The sequence below is a fragment of the Melospiza georgiana genome, chromosome 1 (assembly GCF_028018845.1).
Source record: "Melospiza georgiana isolate bMelGeo1 chromosome 1, bMelGeo1.pri, whole genome shotgun sequence".
Lineage (NCBI taxonomy): Eukaryota > Metazoa > Chordata > Aves > Passeriformes > Passerellidae > Melospiza > Melospiza georgiana.
In genome coordinates this window covers 2,532,303-2,553,237 of record NC_080430.1, presented here as the reverse complement: position 1 = coordinate 2,553,237, position 20,935 = coordinate 2,532,303, and the positions used below count along the sequence as shown (strand labels likewise).

The following is a 20,935-nucleotide window of genomic DNA, read 5'->3' as shown; positions in this document are numbered from 1 at the left end:
GGGGCGGGCGCGCTCGGCGGCCGGAGGTGCGTGAGGGGAGCGGGGGCGGCTTCGGGATTTGGGGATTTTGGGGATTTTTGGGATTTTTGGGAGTTTGGGGGCTCTGGGTGTGACCGGAGGGGTCCGGGCTGCAGGGAACCGCCCCGAGCTGCTTTCACACGCCTCGGGCACGGGCAGACTCCCACCTCAGGCCCGGCAGCGTCCAGGTCCTGCAGCTTCCCCGGTCCTGAATCCCTTCCCAGACCCTGAAACTCTCCCCCGGGTAATGTCCCAGCCCGGGCCGTGCAGCTTCTTCTCGGGCTGTACGGCCACTCCATGATCCCTTTTTCCAGTTCATCCCATCCAGGCTGTGAACCCCTCCTAGACCCTGAACCCTCTCCCTTGAAGCCCAGAACCCCCATGCGGGCTTTAAACCCTCTATCAACCCTGCAACCTCCTCGCAGTCCCAGAGCCTTCCCACTTCTAATCCCGAACTGTCCCCCACAGGCTGTGAACCCTCCTTGCTCTGCAACCCCTTCTCAGAGCGTGAATCCCCCAAGCTGTGACTGCCCCGCTGCTGGCCCTAAACCCTCCGTGAGGCTCTGAACCACCCCAGACTCTGAAAGCTCCAAGGCCACGAACCCCCTCGGGGCTGCCCTAAGCCTCCCTCCCCACCCAGCAGCCTCCCCCCAGGCTGGGAACCCCCCACTAAAGCCTTTGGTTACTCCACTCACCTCTGGGGGGCCAAATTCGCTTCCCTGCTCCTTGAGGAGCCCCCCCAGAGCTGCAGGAGGATCTGCCGTGGGTAACCCCGGCGCTGATGTCGTTGCAGGTCTCCAGAACCCCCCGAATCCCCTGCAGGCTGCGGCCCCGCCATGTTCGGCTCCTCCCGGGGCGGGGTCCGAGGGGGCCAGGACCAGTTCAGCTGGGAGGATGTCAAGACAGACAAACAGCGTGAGAATTACCTGGGTAAGGGCGGATCCTGCTCCGATCCCACCCTGCCTGTGCCCTGTGTGGTTTTGGGGTGCTGTGATGCTGAGGGGGGTCGCTGCTCCCCACAGGGAACTCCCTGATGGCGCCGGTGGGGCGGTGGCAGAAGGGCAAGGACCTGACCTGGTATGCCAAGGGCAAGAAGGACACGGGGCCGCCGTTATCCCGGGAGGAGGAGCTGGCTGCAGTCCGCCTGGCCGAGCAGGAGGCCATGATGGCAGCGCTGTGAGTCCCCAGCCCACAGAAACCCCAAAGCCAGCAGGTGCCTGTCCCCACACACGGATCACCTACTCTTGTGTTTACAGGGGCTACAAGAGCTTGAAGAGGCAGCCCACGGGCCTCAGCAAAGAGGTAACAGAGGCACCACACACCCCCCAGTGTCCCCTGGCTCTGGTTTTGGGGACACACACAGGACACTGTCCCCCCTCCCCACAGGACCTGGCTGAGGTGTGCAAGAGGGACGGCGAGCGGGACGAGAAGGACGTGGATCGGGTGGTGGGGCTGGGCAGCTCCAGGTGAGGACAGGGGAGGATCCCTCACCAATTTCTGAACGTTTTGTTTGATTTTAGTGTTTTTATGCCTTTTCCTGTGGTCTCTCTGCAGTGGCAGTGCTGGCAGGGTGATGCTCTCCAAGGAGGACAGAGAGGCTGCCAAGATGGGGCTCTCGGTCTTCACGGTACGGTGCCAGTCACACTGTCCTTGGAAGGGGCAAAAATAGATAGAACAAGGCAAAAAGCATTCCCTCACCTGGAATATTTCATCTAAAAACCACCTGGGTATTGTAGCAGAGACCTGCAGGAGTTTTCTGTGTCCTGTTGGCACAGAGGTCATTTGTGGGGCTTTCAGTTGGAAGCAGCTGTTTAAGGGTATTCTATTTTCCCCCAAATATAATTTAATTTTTTTTCTAAGTTTAACTTTTAAAGAGAGAAAAACCCTTTGTCTTGTAATTACAAGCTCTGGGCTCGTGGATTCACTCTGTATTTTTCCCCCTCTCCAACCCTAGCACCAGAGAGTCTCCAGCAGCCCAGAGACATCTGTCTCCAAGAAGAAGCAGGAAAAGGAGGAGAAGGTGGAGGAGAAACGGTGAGGATTTTTCTCACTCTGGTGGGAAACCACCAGAAACACCCTAGCTTTTATGAGAAATATTTTATAAAATGTTTCCATGGCTCTGTGGCACTGGGCTTGTTTTGCATCTCTCTGAATCATCCCCAAAAGCCTCTGTGGGCTTCTCTTTGGCAGAGGAGGGATGTGGTGGGATGTGACTGGAAAAAGGGATGGGGATCAGCTTTTGGAGCCAGAGGGATGCACAGTGCAGGGATTCTCATTGCTTGATCCATCCTGCAGACCTGAGAGCAGCAAAAAATCCAAAAAGGAGAAGAAGAAGGAGAAAAAGAACAAGAAAAAGAAGAAACACAAGAAGGAGAAGAAGAAGGACAAGGAGAAACATTCCAAGAAGGATGCTGCCCCATCATCCTCGGATTCTTCCCCGGATCGGGATAAGAGGTAGAGGCTGGCATTTCCTGGCTTTCCAAAATCCCTTTTCACCCCAGAATCACCTTATTGGGGTCTCCTCTGTCATTGCTGTCCCCGCAGGCACCACCGCAGGAAATCGCCGCAGCACGGCCGGCGGCGGCAGCGCACGGAATCCGGCACGGGATCCTCGAGCAGCGGCAGCGAGCGGAGCCGCAGCCGGAGCCGGAGCAGGGACGGCCGCGGCCGCCCCCCGTCCCCGCGGAGGAAGGGCAGGAGGAGGAGCAGCACCCGCTCCCCCCCGGCCCGCGGGCTCCGGCAGCGCCACGACACCGACTCGGAGGGCTGAGAGCGAGCCTGGGGCTCTTGCAGGGACATCTTGCAGAGATTTCTATTTTTGAAGGGATGAAATTAAAAAGGCTGCAGCCCCGCGGGTGCCGGGGCAGTGGCAAAGGGCATTAAGGGTGTGGTGCCGGCAGCCCCTTCCCGGCCCGCCCAGGGGCAGCAGGGCCTGGGCACCCTTCTCTCACTCCTAAAATCCATCCAGCAGGATTGAGGGTGCTGTGGGTCAGGGCTGCTGCTGGGGTGGTGCTGAAAATGCTGTGGATACCTCGTTTATGGATAGAGATTTCTGAAGAGATTATTATTATTATTATTATAAATATTATTGTTATTATGATGGGGTTTTGTCTTCTTTCTCTGCCTGTGCAGTGCAGTGGCTGAAGGGTTTTTTGCTTTAGAGTTTCCCTAAGTGCATCAGCTGCATGGATGGGAGTTTAAAGCCCATCTAGCTCCTGTCCAGGGACACCTTCCCGTCCCACCTGGCCCTGGACACCTCAATAATTCCTCAGTTTACAAAGTGGATGGCACCAGGTGTCTCCATAGGTTCTGCCCTGGCCACAAACCCCAGGGAGCAGCAAACTCCACTGCCAGCCCTCAGCACGTGATGATTGATGTTGTTGGCACACTGAAAGGGGAATTTCACACCAATAAATGGAAATATTGATCCCAGTGGGAAGGGGCTGTCCCCAGCAGCTCCGGAGCATCGCTGCCAAGCACAAGGGCCTCATTTGTGTAATTAACGATGCAACTGCACACAGGGAGGGTTTGTGTGCCTCGGTGGACAAAAGCCCAGTGGCACCGTGCTCAGGAGCTCACAAAGCCCTTCTGTCCCAGCACTGGGAGATGCTGCAGAGCTGTCACAGCCTGTGGTGATCCCACCCCACCCCACAGCGATTTTTGGGGCTGGCAGCTCCTGAGCCATGCCAGGGATCCCCAGGGCACAGCTGGGCACTCCCTGGGCAGGAGCTCTGGCCCTGCTCTGGCTCACCTCCAGGGGATTTTGGGATCCAAACCGTGGCTGGAGCCTGCAGGGAACATCCCACTGTGGAACAGCACAGCAAGCAGAGAAAAGCCCCACAAAGCCCAGAGTGCTGCTCTTCCATGGGTTCCCACACCCCACCCTCAGTGCCAAGCTCTGGCTGGATGGGTGGCAGGGCTGGGCAGGGTGCTGGGCACCCACAGCCCCTCGGCACAGGGACAGGTGTGGGTGTGCCCAGAGGGAGCAGCACTGCTGGCCCAGCTCAGTTCAGCTCTCCTGGGCTTTCTCCTGCTCTCTCACACTCAAACCAAGATCAGTTTGAGAAACAGGGGAAGCCAAAACGGAGGGGGCAGAGGGTAAAGGAGCCCAGCCCCAGCCCTGCTCACCCCAGAGCCTCCCTGCCCAGCTGCTGCCAATCCCTGGGCCACTGGGCTTGAGCCAGCCCGTGCCCAGCTGCTGGGTGGCCCAAACTCCAGCCTGAGAGCCTGGGCACAGCAAAGGGCAGAGCACCCACAGCTCCAATAACATCTCCACATTCTCTGCTTTCCACAGCAGATCCTGCATGCAGAGCAGCAGCACCCTAACCCAGCTGGCCCTTTGAGTTCAATTCCCTCCCAGAACAGGAATAAAGAGCTGTCCTGCTCTATTAGGGATGCAAATACCCTGATTCCCAGCCTGAAATTGCAAGGTGGATTCCTGACTTGCAGGAGGTTTGTGATCCCAGTTTGCCCAGTGCTGTTTACCCTGTACTCCTGTCCCAGGTTCCCCCAGAGGGGATTTGCTCTCCAACCTGCAGGACAGACCTTTGATCCTCCAGCTCCCCAGTGCAACGGGGGAGCTGCAGCTGCTGCAGCAGGAGAGCAGCCAGGAGCTGGCAGCAGCCTGAGCTGAGCACTGGGGAGGGAGGAGAAGCTGCAGCTGCCGGGGAAGGCAGCAGGATCACCCAGAGGAGGAGAAGCTGCAGCTGCCAGGGAAGGCAGCAGGATCACCCAGAGGAGGAGGAGCTCTGTCCCACATCCACAGAACTGCAGAAAGGGAAAATGCAAAACAAAGCACTTAGCAAGGTGGAATTCCTATTTCCCCTCACAGAACTGCTAATTCACAGATCTGTAATTAACTGGGACCAGGAGGAACAACCCATGAAGCTCAAGAGGCAACAGTTACTCCAGCAGAAGCCAACAAACCCCAGCCACCATTTCACCTGCAGGCTTCCAACCAGCAATGATTCATTTCTTGGAAAACACAGATTTCCTCACATTTTCATGCAAATTTTCACAGATCCCCTGCAGAAAGATGATACAAACCAACACGATACCAGTGCAAGTTTCATGAAACTTTTTATTCAACAAGTATTTTAATTATGATTCTGCCAAGATGATCGAATGAACAGCAAGGCATAAAAAACATGAAATAGTTAAGAGATTTTTATTCTAATAGCTTTAATTACAGTGCTTGTTTGTCGAAATGAAAACTGAAAACAAGTATACAAAACAGTTGATTACTAGTTGTGTATTGAAAGCAATAAAGGTTTCCACAACACTAAATAAACCAGTTCTGATAGTTCCTCGAGTTAAAGTTTAACAGCTCCAGCTTCTTCAGTGTTTATCAAAATACAAAAGAAAAGTAAAGAGGTCTTTTTTTTATTTTTCTGATGGCAAATCTGAACCTTGCAGTATGAGGGATGCCAAGGGTTTTCACACATATACAGATATGGGATTGTTCCAAAATGGGATTGAATACTCGTAGAGTGGAATGACTCTCCAAACTCTCATGCTTTTTGTTGTTTTTATTTTTTCCCTAGACACTATACATAGATGTTTGGTGTTTTTCATGGCAATTCTTACGTTAAGTACAGTACTTTCTGCCTATAGAGCTTAGGACTAGGACAGGCTGTGCTTCCTGTGGAAAGGTTTTGCCTTCTGGAGTGGTTTAAGCACAAGAAAAGTACAAAACACTTTTTGACAAATATGACAGGCTAAAAATGTCGACTTCTGGAAATGATTCAAGTTCAATGGAAACGAGAAATCTCACCTGAACCAAAAGTCAGATGTTTAGCATGAGTCTGCAAAGCTCATCTAAACCAGGCCCAGCAAATCTTTGAACGGTTGTAAACGGAGATGAGCACAGACTACGAGCTACAGAAAGAGCCAGAGATCTACTAATTATGATCTGTTCATTAAGCAGATGAAGCTAATTGGGTGTCAGTCATTGCTTCACCCTTTCAAAAGAATCAAGAGTCACCACGTTAGAGCTGGAGCAGCAGAAGCGATGTCAAACGTTTGTGTGTTTTTAAGTGTTTTTACTTTTCCTTGTCTATTTAAAAAAATACAGAATTCAGGTTAAAAACCAACCACCAAAATGGATCTCACAGATCTCACAACCCAACCAAGATGGAATCCAGCTCTACTGCACAAGGACCACTGGCAACCCTTAGTTATTAACCCACTGAATTCCCTTCCAGGTACTAAACAGTGACTCGATTCTTTACAATAAAAAAGCTGAGTAATATTGCATAGGAGTACCAGAAACTGCCTCATTGGAAACAAAAACTATTTACATTAAATAAGAAACCTAACTGTTTTCAGGCTTGTATTTGCCACATTTACAGCATGATGCAATATATACTGTGACAAAAAAGAAATGAAAACAGCTTCCGGCACTCAATACCACAAAGTAGCACAGTTTGCCACATTAGAGTAAAGCGAAGGGCGAGTAGGAGGAGATAAGAGGGAGGGTGGAAAAAGAGGGAAGAGGAAGGTTTATGGTTTCATTTCTGGTTTCTGAGCTGATTGGACAACCAGTCCAGTCCTTCATAGAGACCGTCTCCGCTAGTGGCACAGGTGGCCTGGATGTACCAGTTCCTGTGGCGGAGGGAATGCAGTCCCAGTTTGTCTGTGATTTCTGCTGCATTCATGGCGTTCGGCAGGTCCTGCGGGGAGCAACCACAGTCATTCCCTGGCACACACATCTCTATGGAAAATCCTTTCCCCAGGATTGTTATCTCCTGAGAGGCCTCAGGAACAGAATGCAAACATTGATTATCTGCTGCTGTGGGATGCAACAGGTGCATCTGAGATTGGGCTCGTGTGGTTGTTTCTAATTAATGGCCAATCACAGTCAGCTGGCTCAGACAGAGAGAGACACAAACCTTTGTTATCATTCCTTCCTATTCTTAGCCAGCCTTCAGATGAAATCCTTTCTTCTATTCTTTTAGTATATTTTTAATGTAATATATATCATAAAATAATAAATCAGCCTTGTGAAACATGGAGTCAGATCCTCATCTCTGCCCTCATCCTCAGACCCCTGTGAACACAGTCACAATTCCCCACTCCTCCATCACCAGCTTTAAAGAGCTCTCAAATCTTCTCTTTCAGAAAACCCCACTGGATTACTGTGATATTCAAGCTATTTCCCCAACACTGAGAAAAAAAACCTCCAAGGTTTAGCAACCTAATCTAAATCAACATTATGGAATATTTGAGTATTATCCAGCCATTCCCACAGTGCTGACACTGCTCACAATTCCAAGCCCACACTTCAAAACGATTGAAGCATAATGAAAATTGTGTGAGAAGGACCTTAGGATTCTCAAAAACACTTGGAAGGCAAATGACTGCTGACACCTGACTGTTCAGTCAAGGTCTTTTAAGGAACTAAAACTTTGTAAAACTCACCTCAAATTCTAATATATAATATATGTGTTGCTGCAAGTGAACACATATAATTAAAAGTCACAGTTTGTAAATCTCCTAATGTGATTCTCTTGGCCAAGTCTATTTAGAAGGATGCTCCTTTCAAATGAGAATTTAATCCATTTTTTCTCCCTTCAACATACCTGAATGGTCATTTACTCAGAGTTATTTATCATTACACTGAAAATATGAAAACCAAGCTCAAGATCTGGCACTCACAAGGATGGTGGAAGTTTTCAAGGGTTCAGACAGACAGACAGACACCTTTCTTGGGCATACCTGTTTGTTAGCAAACACTAATAAAACAGCATCTCTGAGCTCATCTTCTGCCAACATTCTCATAAGCTCTTCTCTGGCCTCGTTCACACGTTCTCTGTCATTGCTGTCAACCACAAAAATCAGACCTAGAAATAAGCAAAAATAAATAAACTTGAAGTCTCACGTCAGAAAATCTGTTCTTGCTGAAAGTTGGTGAAAACTGGTGTTGGATTGCATTTGTTTTTGCAACTTGGTTATTCTTTCTACAAACCCATTTTCCAGGGAGCAGCAGCCCCTGAAATGCTGTGACAGGACTCAGACACACACAAAAAGACCCAGCAGTGACACAAGTGACAAACTCCCAGTTCATGGGGCTGCAGAGCTTTAAGTACAGACTCTGCTTTGAAATGAGGGCAGAGCTGTGATGCTGACAGAAGAAAAAACTCCTGAGTCAGAAGGACAAGGAAGACTGGTTTGTGGAATCCTTCCCATCCCTCTGTGAACCTGCAGCACACAAACACACCTTTTATAATAACAAATATTTCCATTCTCCTCCAAGAAACTTGCAAAATGAACTGAGGAAGACAGCCAAACAGCTCAGTCAGCCCCAGGAGAGCTGGGGATGAGGAGGGGAGCTCCCTCACCTTGTGTGTTCTGGAAGTAGTGGCGCCACAGGGGCCTGATCTTGTCCTGACCGCCCACGTCCCACACTGTGAAGCTGATGTTCTTGTATTCTACTGTTTCCACATTGAAACCTAAAAAAGAGATTGTGGCATAAATCTCACTTCAATATAGCTGCTGTGATTAGCAGGGCACACTCAAGACTGTGATCATTTAAAAAATTCACTTCAAATTGGAGCTGCTTTAAAGCAGCAGAATCCTGAGCTGAAGCTCTTGAAGGAAAACCAGCTTGTGCTGCTCCCACCATCACCCACTGGATAAATCTAATTGCTACATGAGCAGCTACAACAAACAAGCTGTGTTGCCTTAAAAAACCCCTTAATGAACAAAAAAAATCCCAAACAAGCAACCACAACAAACTAACAAAAAACCAACCCCAAAAAACCAAAAAAACCCAAAAGAAACAAACTCCCCAAACAACAAAACCGCAAAGAAACAACAAAACCAACCCCAACCAAAAAATAAACCCCAAAGGAACCAAAAAACTAAACCCCAATGCAACCAAAAAAATAAACTCCAAAGGAACCAAAAAACTAAACCCCAATGCAACCAAAAAACTAAACCCCAAAGCAACCAAAAATTAAACCCCAAAGCAACCAAAAAGCAAACCCTAATGCAACCAAAAAAATAAACTCCAAAGAAACCAAAAAACTAAACCCCAATGCAACAAAAGAAAATAAACCCCAAAGGAACCAAAAAAAATAAACACCAAAAAACTGAAAAATAAACCCCAAAGAAAGCAAAAACCAAACCCCAAAGAAAGCAAAAACCAAACCCCAAAAAACTGAAAAACTAAACCCCAAAGGAACCAAAAAACTAAACCCCAATGCAACCAAAAAAATAAACGCCAAAAAACTGAAAAATAAACCCGAAAGAAAGCAAAAAGCAAACCCCAAAAAACTGAAAAAAAACCCCCAAAGGAACCAAAAACTAAACCCCAAAGGAACCAAAAATTAAACTTTAAAGAAAGCAAAAAACTAAGCCCCAATGCAACCAAAAAAAATAAACGCCAAAAAACTGAAAAATAAACCCCAAAGAAAGCAAAAAGCAAACCCCAAAGAAAGCAAAAAGCAAACCCCAAAAAACTGAAAAACAAGCCCCAAAAAACTGAAAACTAAACCCCAAAGGAACCAAAAAACTAAACCCCAAAGGAACAAAATTAAACTTTAAAGAAAGCAAAAAGCAAACCCCCAAAGGAACCAACCCCCTCCTGCAACCAACCAACAAAACTCCCCAATCTCCCCTGGGTTTTCAGCACTGCAAATCTCAATATCTTCCAATAAAAAGAGAAAAAAGAGAAGATGAACCCTCTGCTACTCAGTCTGACAGGATGCCACCACAGCTGGGACACAAATTGTCTTTCTGTGGCCCACAAAGGCTCATTCCCCAAGTGATGATACAGGGAGGGGAGTGACAAAAGTCACAATCTCCTCCCATGGCAGAATATCTGGCTGTGCCTTCACACCACAGCTTTAACAAGTTGTTCTGCCAAACCAGCTGAGGCCCAAATCTCCAAGGCACGAGTCAGAGAAACACAAAACTCTTACCTATAGTAGGAATAGTAGTTACTATTTCACCAAGTTTAAGTTTGTATAGAATAGTTGTCTTTCCTGCAGCATCCAGGCCAACCATGAGGATCCGCATTTCTTTTTTGCCAAAAAGGCCTTTGAAGAGGTTAGCAAAAATATTTCCCATGGTTCAGGTGTGTTCTCTCTGGCCAGTGAAGTCTGGAGGAAAAATAGATCAGAGTATCATCATGAGTTACCAACAGTTGTGAGAATAATAACGTAAAAAACCCACAAAAATAGCAAAGTAAGAGATAATGTGAATCATTTATAGACACCCCAGGCACCACTGAACATTTTCTCCATACTGAAGCAACACAAAAATGAACAGATGTGCTAAAACTCAGTGCTCATGAAATGACTCAGCTTGAAGTGCCTGAAATGTTTCAAATATTCTTTCAGAGATTTCAGCATTAATTGTTGTTCTCAAACTCTTGTTTGCAGAATTCACCCAGCTGACCACTTCAGGTACTTTGCTCCCCATTGTTATGGGACAGCTGATCTGCAGCAAAGTGTCACCATTAAACAAACTGAACTGCAGATAACACATTTCTGCTTAGCAAGCAATAGCTGGTGATTCATTTGGGAAGGAAACTCTGCATACAGCTTGGATTTTCTCCTACTCAGAAGAGTTTCCTTCCTCTCCATCCCGAGGAAATGGTGTGTGAAGAGCACAAACACAGAGCAGTTACTCTCGTTAGCAGCGGAGGGAGAGCTGCTGTAGGAAACAAACCCACACTGAATCAGGTTAACCACGGAGAATCACCGGGACGTGAAAGGAGCAGTTCAGGGGTGAGCACTTCCCTCTGCTGCCTGTGACTGCAGAGATTCAGGACAGCAGGAGCTTCCTGAGGGGAGCTGCTCTGCTCTGCACCTCTCACCCCTCCCCGTGCCCTGGGGACCCATCCCAGCCCAAACTCCCTCCTGCAAGGCCCCAGCAGCACTGAAACCCCAGCAGATTCCATCCCTTGCTGTGCCTGGGAGCTCAGGCCCTGCACAGGGACTGCTCACACCTCCTGAGGCTGCGACAGAAGCTCTCAGGTGTCAGTGCAAGAAAAGACAGAACCCAACTGAAAATTCAACTTTCAGATGAGATGCACCGTTCAAAGCGTGAGTTTCCTGTAAACCAAACCAAATGTAAAGCATAACATGAAGTTTGAATCATCTCTGGAAATATTCTGTATTTCATGATGAAGCGAAACTTTCCCTAGAAAGAGAACAGAATATCTACACAGAATACCTATTCATTTATCCTTATAGAATATATATTTTATTTATCTTGACAGAATATCTATTTATTTATCTCGACAGAATATCTATTTATTTATCCTTATAGAATATCGATTTTATTTATCTTTACAGAATATCGATTTTATTTATCTTTACAGAATATTTATTTATTTATCTTTACAGAATATTTATTTATTTATCTTTACAGAATATTTATTTATCTTTACAGAATATCTATTTATTTATCTCGACAGAATATCTATTTATTTATCTCGACAGAATATCTATTTATTTATCTCGACAGAATATCTATTTATTTATCTCGACAGAATATCTATTTATTTATCTCGACAGAATACCTATTTATTTATCTCTACAGAATACCTATTTATTTATCTCTACAGAATATATATTCTATTTATCTTTACAGAATATCTATTTAGGAACACGAAAGCAGGATTTGGACTGACAAGCACAGCTCACCACAAAAGCTTTTTCCTTTTTCCTTTCCCCACTCTGCCCAATCTGAGGCTGCCTCAGCCTGCACTGGGAGAGGCTCAGCAGCTCTGTCCTCTTCATGAGCTTTTCTGGACACAATTTTGAACCCAAAATTCAACTCTGTCCCATTAACCAAGCCTCGTGTGTGAGCACTCCCAGCTGCACAGGGAAGTTCAGAGTCCACTCCAGGACGTCAATCCCCACACAGCAGCTGAGTCAAAGATTTGTTTATTTTGTATGACTGAAGCTTTAAAACTCAACTCCTCTACAAACCAGACTGGGGATTAAAACCAAAGGGGAGGTTTCAAACTTCTATTATTCTACCATTTCCTTTTGTATTTCTGCGACACCACCATGGATATCCCACCCCCACTGGAATATATGAAGGCTGTATAAACAGGAAGGTTCATTAGGAAGCAGAGAAAACAGTTTTGCTGCAGTCCTGGTTTCTCCACAGCAGGAAATCTCCCATCCCAGCGTGCTGGAGGGCAGGGAGGCTGCAAAGCTTCCCTTTGTCTGGCTGCTCATGCCACCTCCATGTCCTGCTTCATCTGGAGAGCAGCAGCCAGGCCTGGCCTGTGACCTTCAGCAGAGCCCACAGATCCTGCCTGCAGGAACTCTCACGGCCAGGGAAGCTCAGAGGGCTGCACAATGAATGCCCTTCTTTGCTTTGCACACCTTTAAAAGCATAACCAGTTATCAGATGCTTGGACTGATCACAGTAATTAGTAAAAAGAGCAAAATCCTACAAAACCCTGTCATTTACATCCAGGAGAGCTCTGCACACACTGGAGGAGCCCAGGCTGCTGAACAAGCTGCTGGTACTTGGCACTACCAGCACTGAATCCTGTTAGATCCCTCTTTTCCTGGCAGCAATTTCCAGGTCAAGCCTGCCCTTTGCCACTGAAGCTGCTTTTACACCAGCAGCCTCCCTATTTTTACTTTTTGTGAAGACTAAGAAGTTAAGATCTATTTAAGCACTTGGTTTCCAGCTCCCCTCTTGTTCTCTTCCCCATCCCTCCTATCCAAAGCGAGTCTGTAACTTTATTTGGTGCTTCAGGGTAGGTGGCATTACAAAAAGTCACATTTATTTTTACAGGCAGCACAGTATAGTTTACAGCCCACTCCTGCAAGAAAAGCATGTTTACAAGTTGACTAAAAAGTAGCTGAATCCTTGCTGTCTAAAAAAATAAAAACCAGGAGAAATCAATCAGTAAAACAAATTGTTTTGGTTCCCATGGGGGTTTTGTTGGACGGGGCTGGGGCAGGGTCCCCGAGCAGGAATCTTTTCCCACAGGAAGGAACTCACACTCAGGGTTTGTGCTGCTCCCTCTCCCCCTGCAGAGCCACGGGAACCGCCCGGGTTAATTCAGCTCAGCTGAGGGATCACAGGACTGCTCCCTCTGCCTTCAATTCCCACCCCAGCCCATTGCTTGCACCAGGAGAACGTGCACGGCTTGAAAAGCCTTCAATTTTCTCATTTATCAAACAAAAAAACCTGTTATCTTTCAGGCATTATCACCATCACCCCTTGTCTCACCAATACCTGTATTCCTCACTGAAAGTAACTTCCTCCTGAATGCTGTCAGTAACTGCTGACAGCACGAGTTGGATAAAACTCCTGAAAACGTAAAAGACTCCGATTTGTGAGCTGCCCTGAATTCCTCACTGAATTTAACTTCCTGAATTCCTCACTGAATTTAACTTCCTGTATTCCTCACTGAATTTAACTTCCTCCTGAATGCTGTCAGTAACTGCTCCACCGACCCTTTTAGGAGCACAAGTTGGATAAAACTTCTGAAAACATAAAAGACTCCGATTTGTGAGCTGCTTGCAGTGCTCGAGCACATCTTCAAAGGAGGGATCCCTCAGGCTGAGCGGGAACATTTGAGTGTGAAAGGGAACGATTTGAATGAACGGCACCGAGGATTTTCACAGAGCTCGGTGTGGATTCTCCCTCAGCACCCCCGAGCAGAGCCAGAGCAGCGTGTCCGTCCGTCTGTCCCTCCAACACATTTCACTGCCCCTGAGCAGCGCTAAAGCCGTCGGGCAGCCTGGGCCGAGGCACAGTGTGCCATGGGTGGGTAAACAGCAGCGCGTTTCAAAGGGGAAATTGCAGTTTCGTTTCATGAAACAAAAGTGTTTTCAGCTGCCCGTTCTCTGCTAAGTGACACACTGAGAGGAGCCCTGAGGAGAACAGGGAGCCTTCACAGGCAGCCTTCTGCAGAGAGGAGTTAAAAATGAATGAGAGTCTGCAGCAGCAGCAGCCCGGCCTTGTTACAGTGATATGGCCCATGAGGAAAAGCAGAATCTGCTTTTATTAATTGGAGGTGGTTAGAAAAAGAGCTCTGAGGGATAGCTCAAGGCCAAAGAGCACTAAACAATTCATCATGCTGCAGAATTTTATGTTTAAATGCATTAAAGTCATTTCATTCAGGCTGGTATCATCAGATGTTCAATGTGCTGCTTGACCTGCAAACTCCTTGGGTGCGCCTGGTGAACACCCCCACGGGTGTATGACCAAAGAGAGCAAAAAAACCTTAAAATTCCCACAGAACCTCAGCTCTACACCTCAGGAAAAGTTAGAGATCAGACCTCCCTGAGACAGGAATCGTTCCATTTAAATTTCTTTAAACACACCAGAGCCAAAATGAGAGGACACCACATGCATTATTACAAACTATACTGCAGTACAAAATCCATTTATTTCCCTTCTACACACAGCACTCAGCACACGAGGCTCCCACAGGGAATAAATAAAGCTCCAAACTCTGCACGTGTTCCAACCCAGCATTGTGGCAATGTGAGAATCCCAGCAGCCACAAACACTGCAGGGGTGGAACCAGCAGAGCTCCAAGGTCCCCTCCAAGCCAAACCATTGCAGGATTTTATGGTGCTGATAAAATCAAGGCAAGTTCAAGCCTCAGCTCCTCCCCTGCCCACAGGGACAGAGGGCATTTGCTGTCTGTGGGGTATTTGCTGTCCCCATCCTGTTTCAATGCCATTTTTAAGGAGAGATAAACACCAGTGGCACACACTGAGCTCCACAGCTTCAATGTTAAATATTAAACACAGGGAGAACCCCCAAAAGCTGCAGGTTTAACAAAAATCTCCTTCCTGCACCTTGGCAAGTAAAACTGGCCTGTTTAGAAAAGCAATGGATTCACCAGCAAAATTCCATCTCAATTTAAAGGAAAATCTACTTGTTAGCTCCATGTCTAAACCAACTAGAAAAGCCCCAAATCCAGAATTCCTAACCAGGTATTAACATACAGGTTCTATCAGTCACAGGGAATAAAAATGAATCAATTTGCCATTTAGCAGAAATATTGATTTGAAATTCAGCCAGTTGTCACTGCTTGGCCTGGATCATTCTTTCTCATTTATAACATTCTAGAATGTTTTAAATTAAATTATCAAGAGAGGCAAAATATTCACACAACTGATCACCAAAGCAATGTGCAAATAAGAGGTGAGAATGCATTTTTTAAAAAACCCATGCAACTCCAACAGCTGTTGGTGCAACATTCAAGAACAACTGGCAAATAATTCCAAGTGCAAACCTAACCCGACAGCTTGTTATTAACGATATAAAGTGTGATTTAAAGGAGAATGTGAGGAGAGATCCAGCAAGAATAGAACACTGCTCAAATTCAGGATTTTCAGAGTTTCACACCCCCACTCAGCAGGGAACAGCACTGATGTGTTCTCTTCAACTTGAAACCATTTCTTTACAGATTCGAGTGTTCTGTTACAGCAAATTTTGGAAACATCTCTTTATATATAGCCAACACTATCCCAGTACAGTTATATTCAACTATTTTTAGGAACTGTTTACTGCCCTTGCACATCTGCTGAGCTGAGAGATGAAATCCACTCAAAGCCTTCCACTGTGGGGCCTTCACACTGAAATTGAGCTGAGATCATTTTTATTTGAGCTCTGTGGGCCACATCAGCCCGAGGAGGGATGGATTACATGTGGGAGAGCCAGCAGGCAGGCTGGCCCTTTGTTCACCAGGTGATTCATGATCCTGCACAAACAGCTCTGCCAGAGAGGCCATGGCAACATCATCTTCCCACAGCTCCTCATTAATATCAGTCCTCAGTCCTTGATCATTTTAATGATTAGAACCAGAGGAGTGTCAATTGTGGAGATCCACACTGACCACTGGCACCTTTTCCCCAAGTTACACTGGGGGCGTTTCTGCCAAGCCTGGCATGGAAAAGGTCCTGAAGGACCATAACTGGTTATCTGAGGGAAAAAGCAGTGAAATCCCAGTTAAACACACACAACTGCTGGATTTGGTGGCCAAAGGCTTGCAGGGCTCAACTAAAAAGGGCTCCAAAAGCAATGTGTGTGCCCAAGGCAGGGGAGGACAGGAGTCCAGGGGACAGGAAAGCTCCCTGACCAGCAGCTTTAACCCAGGGAGGCTGAACACCCCCTGTGCACACACCTTCCCCAGACAGGACTGAACACCCCCTGTGCACACACCTTCCCCACACAGGACTGAAAACACCCCCTGTGCACACACCTTCCCCACACAGGACTGAAAACACCCCCTGTGCACACACCTTCCCCACACAGGACATTCCTTCATGCTGGAACATTCTCCTGACAGAACTGGCCTTGAAGTGGAAGAAAACACAAAACAATTTCACTTACAATATCAAAACAAGGATAAAATGGGGAAAGTTTCCTTTGGGGTCATGCCTGTTTCTCAGACATGAGAACAACTCACTCCTAAAACACCCAGAATAAAAAGCTCCAGGATCAGAGTGGGCTGCTTGACTTGATACTCAAACCCCAAATCAGAATCACTCCTCATTCTCACCCTCGAGCAGGGAAACCAAACTGCTGCTGTTTCACAACCAAACTTCCAGTTATTTACAGATTTATACACTTGGGAGCACACAAACCAGAAGGGACACAGGTGAGTGAATTTCCTCACCCTTTCACCCAGTGCAATCATTCCAACAGGGCCCTCCAGCACTGCAGACAAAATCAGTGCCATCAAACCAAGCCCAGAAACTTTCCTTGCAGAGAACCCCTTTATCCATATAGCTGTGCTCCTATTTTATTCCACTACAAACCCCAGGAATAATAGCAAAATAAAATATCTGAAAAAGGACAGGCTGACAGGCAAAAAGCACAGAGGGAGCTGCATCCATGTCCTGCCTGCTCAGGAAATATTGTGGTGCCAAAAATGAAGTTGTGAACCCCAAGAATGGCCTTGGGGTTTCTGCTTTCTGCTCACCAGTTCAGCACTGGGCACACTGGTGTGAGAACTGGTGGGTACAGAGGATTTCTTTTCTTTAAGATAAGCAGTGCACAGTTGGGGTGGGTTTTTTTTTAGTTTTGAGGCTGAATTGTTCCTGAGCTCAAAATCTCCAATTTTAAGCCAAATATCCTGTTATTCATTCCTGGGAACTGGGCACTAAATCAACATTTACACTGCTAGCAGAAATGGCAAAGGCTCACGGGAGAGCTCCATCCAGCAATGAAATTGGGTTTGGTTTGGGGGAAATGTCAGAGCAGAGCCTCTGTGAGGCAGAGGAGCAGGGGATGAAGGAAAGCTGTCAGACACGAGGGTTTTGTGAGAACTGAAACATCAGCAAAGCTCCAGCACAGCCCCTCCGACGTCTGCGTGCGTTCAAAATAAGGAATAAAATCGGAAAGGAAAAAATGCTGAATGACACAGAAAAAACAGCTGCTCTAGTAGGAAGCTGATTCTGAACTTCTTTACTCATCAGTTAAAGAAAGAAAGGGAACAGCACAGGCTCTGTAGCATTCCAGGAGCAGAACTTCCAAGAGATTTCTAAAAAAAGAATCAGAAGTATTTCTTTTCAGATAAAGTTAGCTCACGTTCACCAAATTTATCCACTGGAAAGCAAGCTGGATGCTTGGGAAGGCTGCTGAAATCCTGAAGAATTCTTGCTTGAAAGCCCACGTTTAAAAAGAATAGAAAGAAAAACCTCTGGGATGTGCAAAGCTGGTTGTTTAAATTTCACCACTGCCATTTCAGCTGCAATCCTGCGTTTGGAGTTCCTCCTCCTTCCACCGATTCAGTCATCAATGGCTCAGCTGATAATTATCTGTACAAACCTCGTGCAGAGTTTGGTGAATCCCCAGGAGCAGAACGCAGCCCCGACTCCCACACAGCCCGCAAAGCTCCCTGGTGCTCCCCCCGCTCGGTCAGCGTGACTAACACTCACAGGGAGCGCGGCTCCCGCCAGGCCCTGCCACATTCCAGCTATTTCACAACCCAGGAAACGCTGAGAAACCCGGGCGAGCTCCTCCTCAGCCCATTTACACCCAGGGCTTGGACTCTTAACAGGATTTCCATCACAAACACAGAGCTCTTCGGAGCGGAGGGCGGCCCTGCTTTGGAGCCGTTTGAATTCCTGATGTTCCGTCGGTGCAGGAAGCACCGAGGGACTTGGCAAAGCTGCGGGGTTGGAGTTGCAGAGGTTCACCCGAGGTGAGTTTCCTCACCCTTTCACCCAGAGCAATTATTCCAGCAGCACTGCAGACGTGTTTGTAGCAGAGAAAATCAGCGGCATCAAACCAACCCCCGAAACTTTCCTTTCAGAGAACCCCTTTATCCACACTCCTGTTTTATTCCATTATAAACCCCATTAATAAAAGCAAACCGGCAATCCTCCACTTCAGCCACACTTCCTTTTTTTTTCCCCCCAGAAGCGCTCTAAATCAGCAGCAAAAATAGCAAGAAAGATTGCTGAATGACCTTGGAAAAATCCACTTTGCCTCGAGTTTCTCCTCCTGGAAAATCAGGTTAATGGAATACCCTGCCAAGGGGTGCAAGACAGAGCTCAAAGCATTAAACAAATACTCGGAATTTTCGTTATTGACAAAGCCACAATTTCAACAGCAGACCTCTGGCCGGGACTGTAATCAACCTGCGGCATTTGCTTTGGCAGGAGCGGAGCGGCAGAGCCACAAGGTCAATGTCAAAAGCACCACAACAACATTTGGGGCAGTTTCTATGGCCAGGCTGAGTTTTGGCCTCGCTGCGCTATCACTCCATCACTTTATCAGCCCCGAAGTATCACGTTGGCCTCGCACAGAGGCACGACGGAGTGTTTTCAGGCAGAATTTAATATCCTTATCCTCCCACCGGGAGCTGCTGGGCCAAGGAAAGCTGATCTCCCACAGCGCCCAACGCAAGGCGATGCACGGCAAACAAGAGTTGTTTGCTCCACGATAAAGCTCAACTCCTCTGCCCGGCAAAAAAAGCACCAAGTCAGCAGCCGAGGGCTTACAGAGAATCAACCTCTGCCCCAGCAGCTCCAGCCGAGGCTGCTTTCCCCCGCCACACGAGGGTTTCAGGGGGAGAGCACAAGGAGGAAACGCCGCTCCTTGCTCGGGCGGGGCAGGGGCCGGAATGAGCGAGTTTGGGGAAGGGAGGACAAACCCATCCCGTCGGCTCCCATCGCTAGAGGGAGCGGAGAGGGGCCTTGTGCAGCTGCTGCCGAGCTGGAGCGATTCCCCTTTCCCAGCCCTGCCTATCCCGGATCCCGGCCCTTCCCACCCCATCCCACCCACGGCAGGGAAGCGAAAGGCCCGACCCCCCCCCACCCCCGGCCCCACAGACGTGCAGGGGGGCACGGATGGAGCAGCACCGCTCCTGCAGGGTCTGTGGGGGAAAAGGAATGAGTAGGAATGAGACGGAGTGAGAAGGAATTAAAAGGAACGAGAACGAAAAAAGAGGAAAGAACAGCCCGGCCCCGCTGCCTCAGCGCCCGCCTCGCCTCAGCGCCAAGGCCGCGGGATGCGGGCGGGGGCGCGGCGAGGCGAGGCGGAGGGGGGAAAAAAGGCTCGAAAGGAGGGAAGAAGGAGGTGTCGGCAAACCCACCGGCGTCGTCGGGAGGCGCGGGCCGTGGGTCTGGCTGCGCTCGGAGGGTCCCGCTCGGAGCCCGCTCGCCCCGGCCGCGATCCGCCCTGGAGCACAAGATGGCGGCGCGATGCGGCCACGTCAGTGCCCGCCCCGCGCGAGGCACCACGGGGAGGCGAGGAGGGCGCGGGGGGCGTGGCCTGCGCGCGGGGGGCGGGGCCAAACCGGGCTGCCGCAGGGCCGGGATGCGCGGGGGGCGTGGCGTAGAGACGCAGTGGGCGTGGGCACGGCGAGAGTGTCAGATCAGACAGACCGGGGGCGTGGCCTGGAGCGAGTGGGCGTGGCTATAGCGTGAGTATCCACTCCTGAAAGGCGCGGGGGCGTGGCCTGTGAGATGGCCACGCCCACTCTGCGGCGCGTGAGGGGAGCGGGAGCGGGGCCGGGATCCCGCGGGATGCGGGGATGGGATGGGATCAGATCGATGGGATGGGATGGGATCGATGGGATGGGGTTAGTCGGGACCGTGCCTGCCCTCCCTGCACGGCTCCCCTTCCTCTGCACTGTGCCCTCCCCTTTCCGTGCACGGTTCTCCTTTCCCTGCGCTGTTCCCGCTTCCCTTCACCGTTCTTTCCCCGTTCCCCTTTCCCCGCAGCGCTCCTTCACCTTCTCTGCACCATTCCTCCCCTTTCCCTGCTCTATTCTTACTTCCCTGTACCCTTCCTTCCCCTGTCCCGTTCCCCTTTCCCTGCATATTCCTTCACCTTCTCTGCACCATTCCTTCCCTCTTCCCTTCATCATTACCCCGTTCCCTGTATCATTCCCCTTTGCTTGCACCGTGCCTTCATCTCTGCACCATTCCTTCCCTCTTCCCTGCGCTGTTCCTCTCATGCCTTCATCACTCCCCCTTTCCCTGCCCCATTCCCACTTTCCTTACACCATTCCCCCTTTCCCTACACCATTCCCACTTTCCTTACACCATTCCCCCTTTCCCTGCCCCATTCCCCATTCCCAAATCCACCAGCAATCCTCTCTGAGCTCTCCCACCCTGGCTGCTTCTCCAGCCTCTCTGTGCCTCAGTTTCCCCACATAGGGAAAATCCCTTTTAATTTATTTTTTACCTAAGCAATTAATTTTCATTGTTTAAACTAATATTAATTTATTTTACCTCACACAGCACAGAGGGAGCAGGTCAGCACAGCAGAATCTTAACTCCACGTGGAAAGGGAATAATTCACATGGTTCCAAAAAAGAGAATAATGCCTATGGTTCCAAAGCTCAAGAAGTTGCTGTAAAAACAACTGTGCACAATGAATTTAGACTTATCTGCTCTCTGTTTTGGGTTAAATTTGAGATAAGTCAAGGCAGTGTGCTGTTCCAGGCTAAATACTAAATCCT

At 48.5% G+C, this 20,935-nt stretch overlaps 2 protein-coding genes across 3 annotated transcripts; one reads left to right on the top strand and one right to left on the bottom strand.

Annotated features, from left to right (window-relative positions):
• The first annotated feature begins 6 nt into the window (after window positions 1–6).
• On the top strand, window positions 7–3,118 carry C1H1orf35 (chromosome 1 C1orf35 homolog). Of its 2 annotated transcripts, none has more exons than XM_058028826.1 (9): window positions 7–26; window positions 812–948; window positions 1,041–1,194; window positions 1,275–1,320; window positions 1,405–1,484; window positions 1,573–1,645; window positions 1,973–2,052; window positions 2,314–2,472; window positions 2,563–3,118. In XM_058028826.1, exons 2-9 carry the CDS (start codon window positions 855–857, stop codon window positions 2,786–2,788), a joined length of 912 nt encoding a protein of 303 aa, XP_057884809.1. In that variant the 5' UTR covers window positions 7–26; window positions 812–854; the 3' UTR covers window positions 2,789–3,118. The 2 variants fall into 2 exon arrangements, with proteins under 2 accessions (XP_057884809.1, XP_057884820.1); XM_058028837.1 differs by lacking the exon at window positions 7–26 and adding an exon at window positions 130–206.
• A 1,960-nt stretch (window positions 3,119–5,078) lies between these two features.
• On the bottom strand, window positions 5,079–19,688 carry ARF1 (ADP ribosylation factor 1). The gene is made up of 5 exons (XM_058028818.1): window positions 19,562–19,688; window positions 9,942–10,121; window positions 8,358–8,468; window positions 7,735–7,859; window positions 5,079–6,689 (listed from the first exon to the last, which is right to left on the bottom strand). The coding sequence occupies exons 2-5, from the start codon at window positions 10,087–10,089 to the stop codon at window positions 6,528–6,530; spliced, it is 546 nt and encodes a 181-aa protein (XP_057884801.1). The 5' UTR covers window positions 10,090–10,121; window positions 19,562–19,688; the 3' UTR covers window positions 5,079–6,527.
• Window positions 19,689–20,935: the final 1,247 nt, after the last annotated feature.

Bases quoted from the DNA above. Each gene is read 5' to 3' on its own strand.
- C1H1orf35 (XM_058028826.1), top strand. From the start codon at position 855: ATGTTCGGCTCCTCCCGGGGCGGGGTCCGAGGGGGCCAGGACCAGTTC. The intron at 1,321-1,404 runs GTAACAGAGGCA...CCCTCCCCACAG, and splicing joins CCACGGGCCTCAGCAAAGAG to GACCTGGCTGAGGTGTGCAA. The intron at 2,053-2,313 runs GTGAGGATTTTT...TCCATCCTGCAG, and splicing joins GAGAAGGTGGAGGAGAAACG to ACCTGAGAGCAGCAAAAAAT.
- ARF1 (XM_058028818.1), bottom strand. From the start codon at position 10,089: ATGGGAAATATTTTTGCTAACCTCTTCAAAGGCCTTTTTGGCAAAAAA. The intron at 7,860-8,357 runs GTGAGGGAGCTC...GCTTATTTCTAG, and splicing joins CTACTTCCAGAACACACAAG to GTCTGATTTTTGTGGTTGAC. The intron at 6,690-7,734 runs GTATGCCCAAGA...TGCTCCCCGCAG, and splicing joins TAGTGTTTGCTAACAAACAG to GACCTGCCGAACGCCATGAA.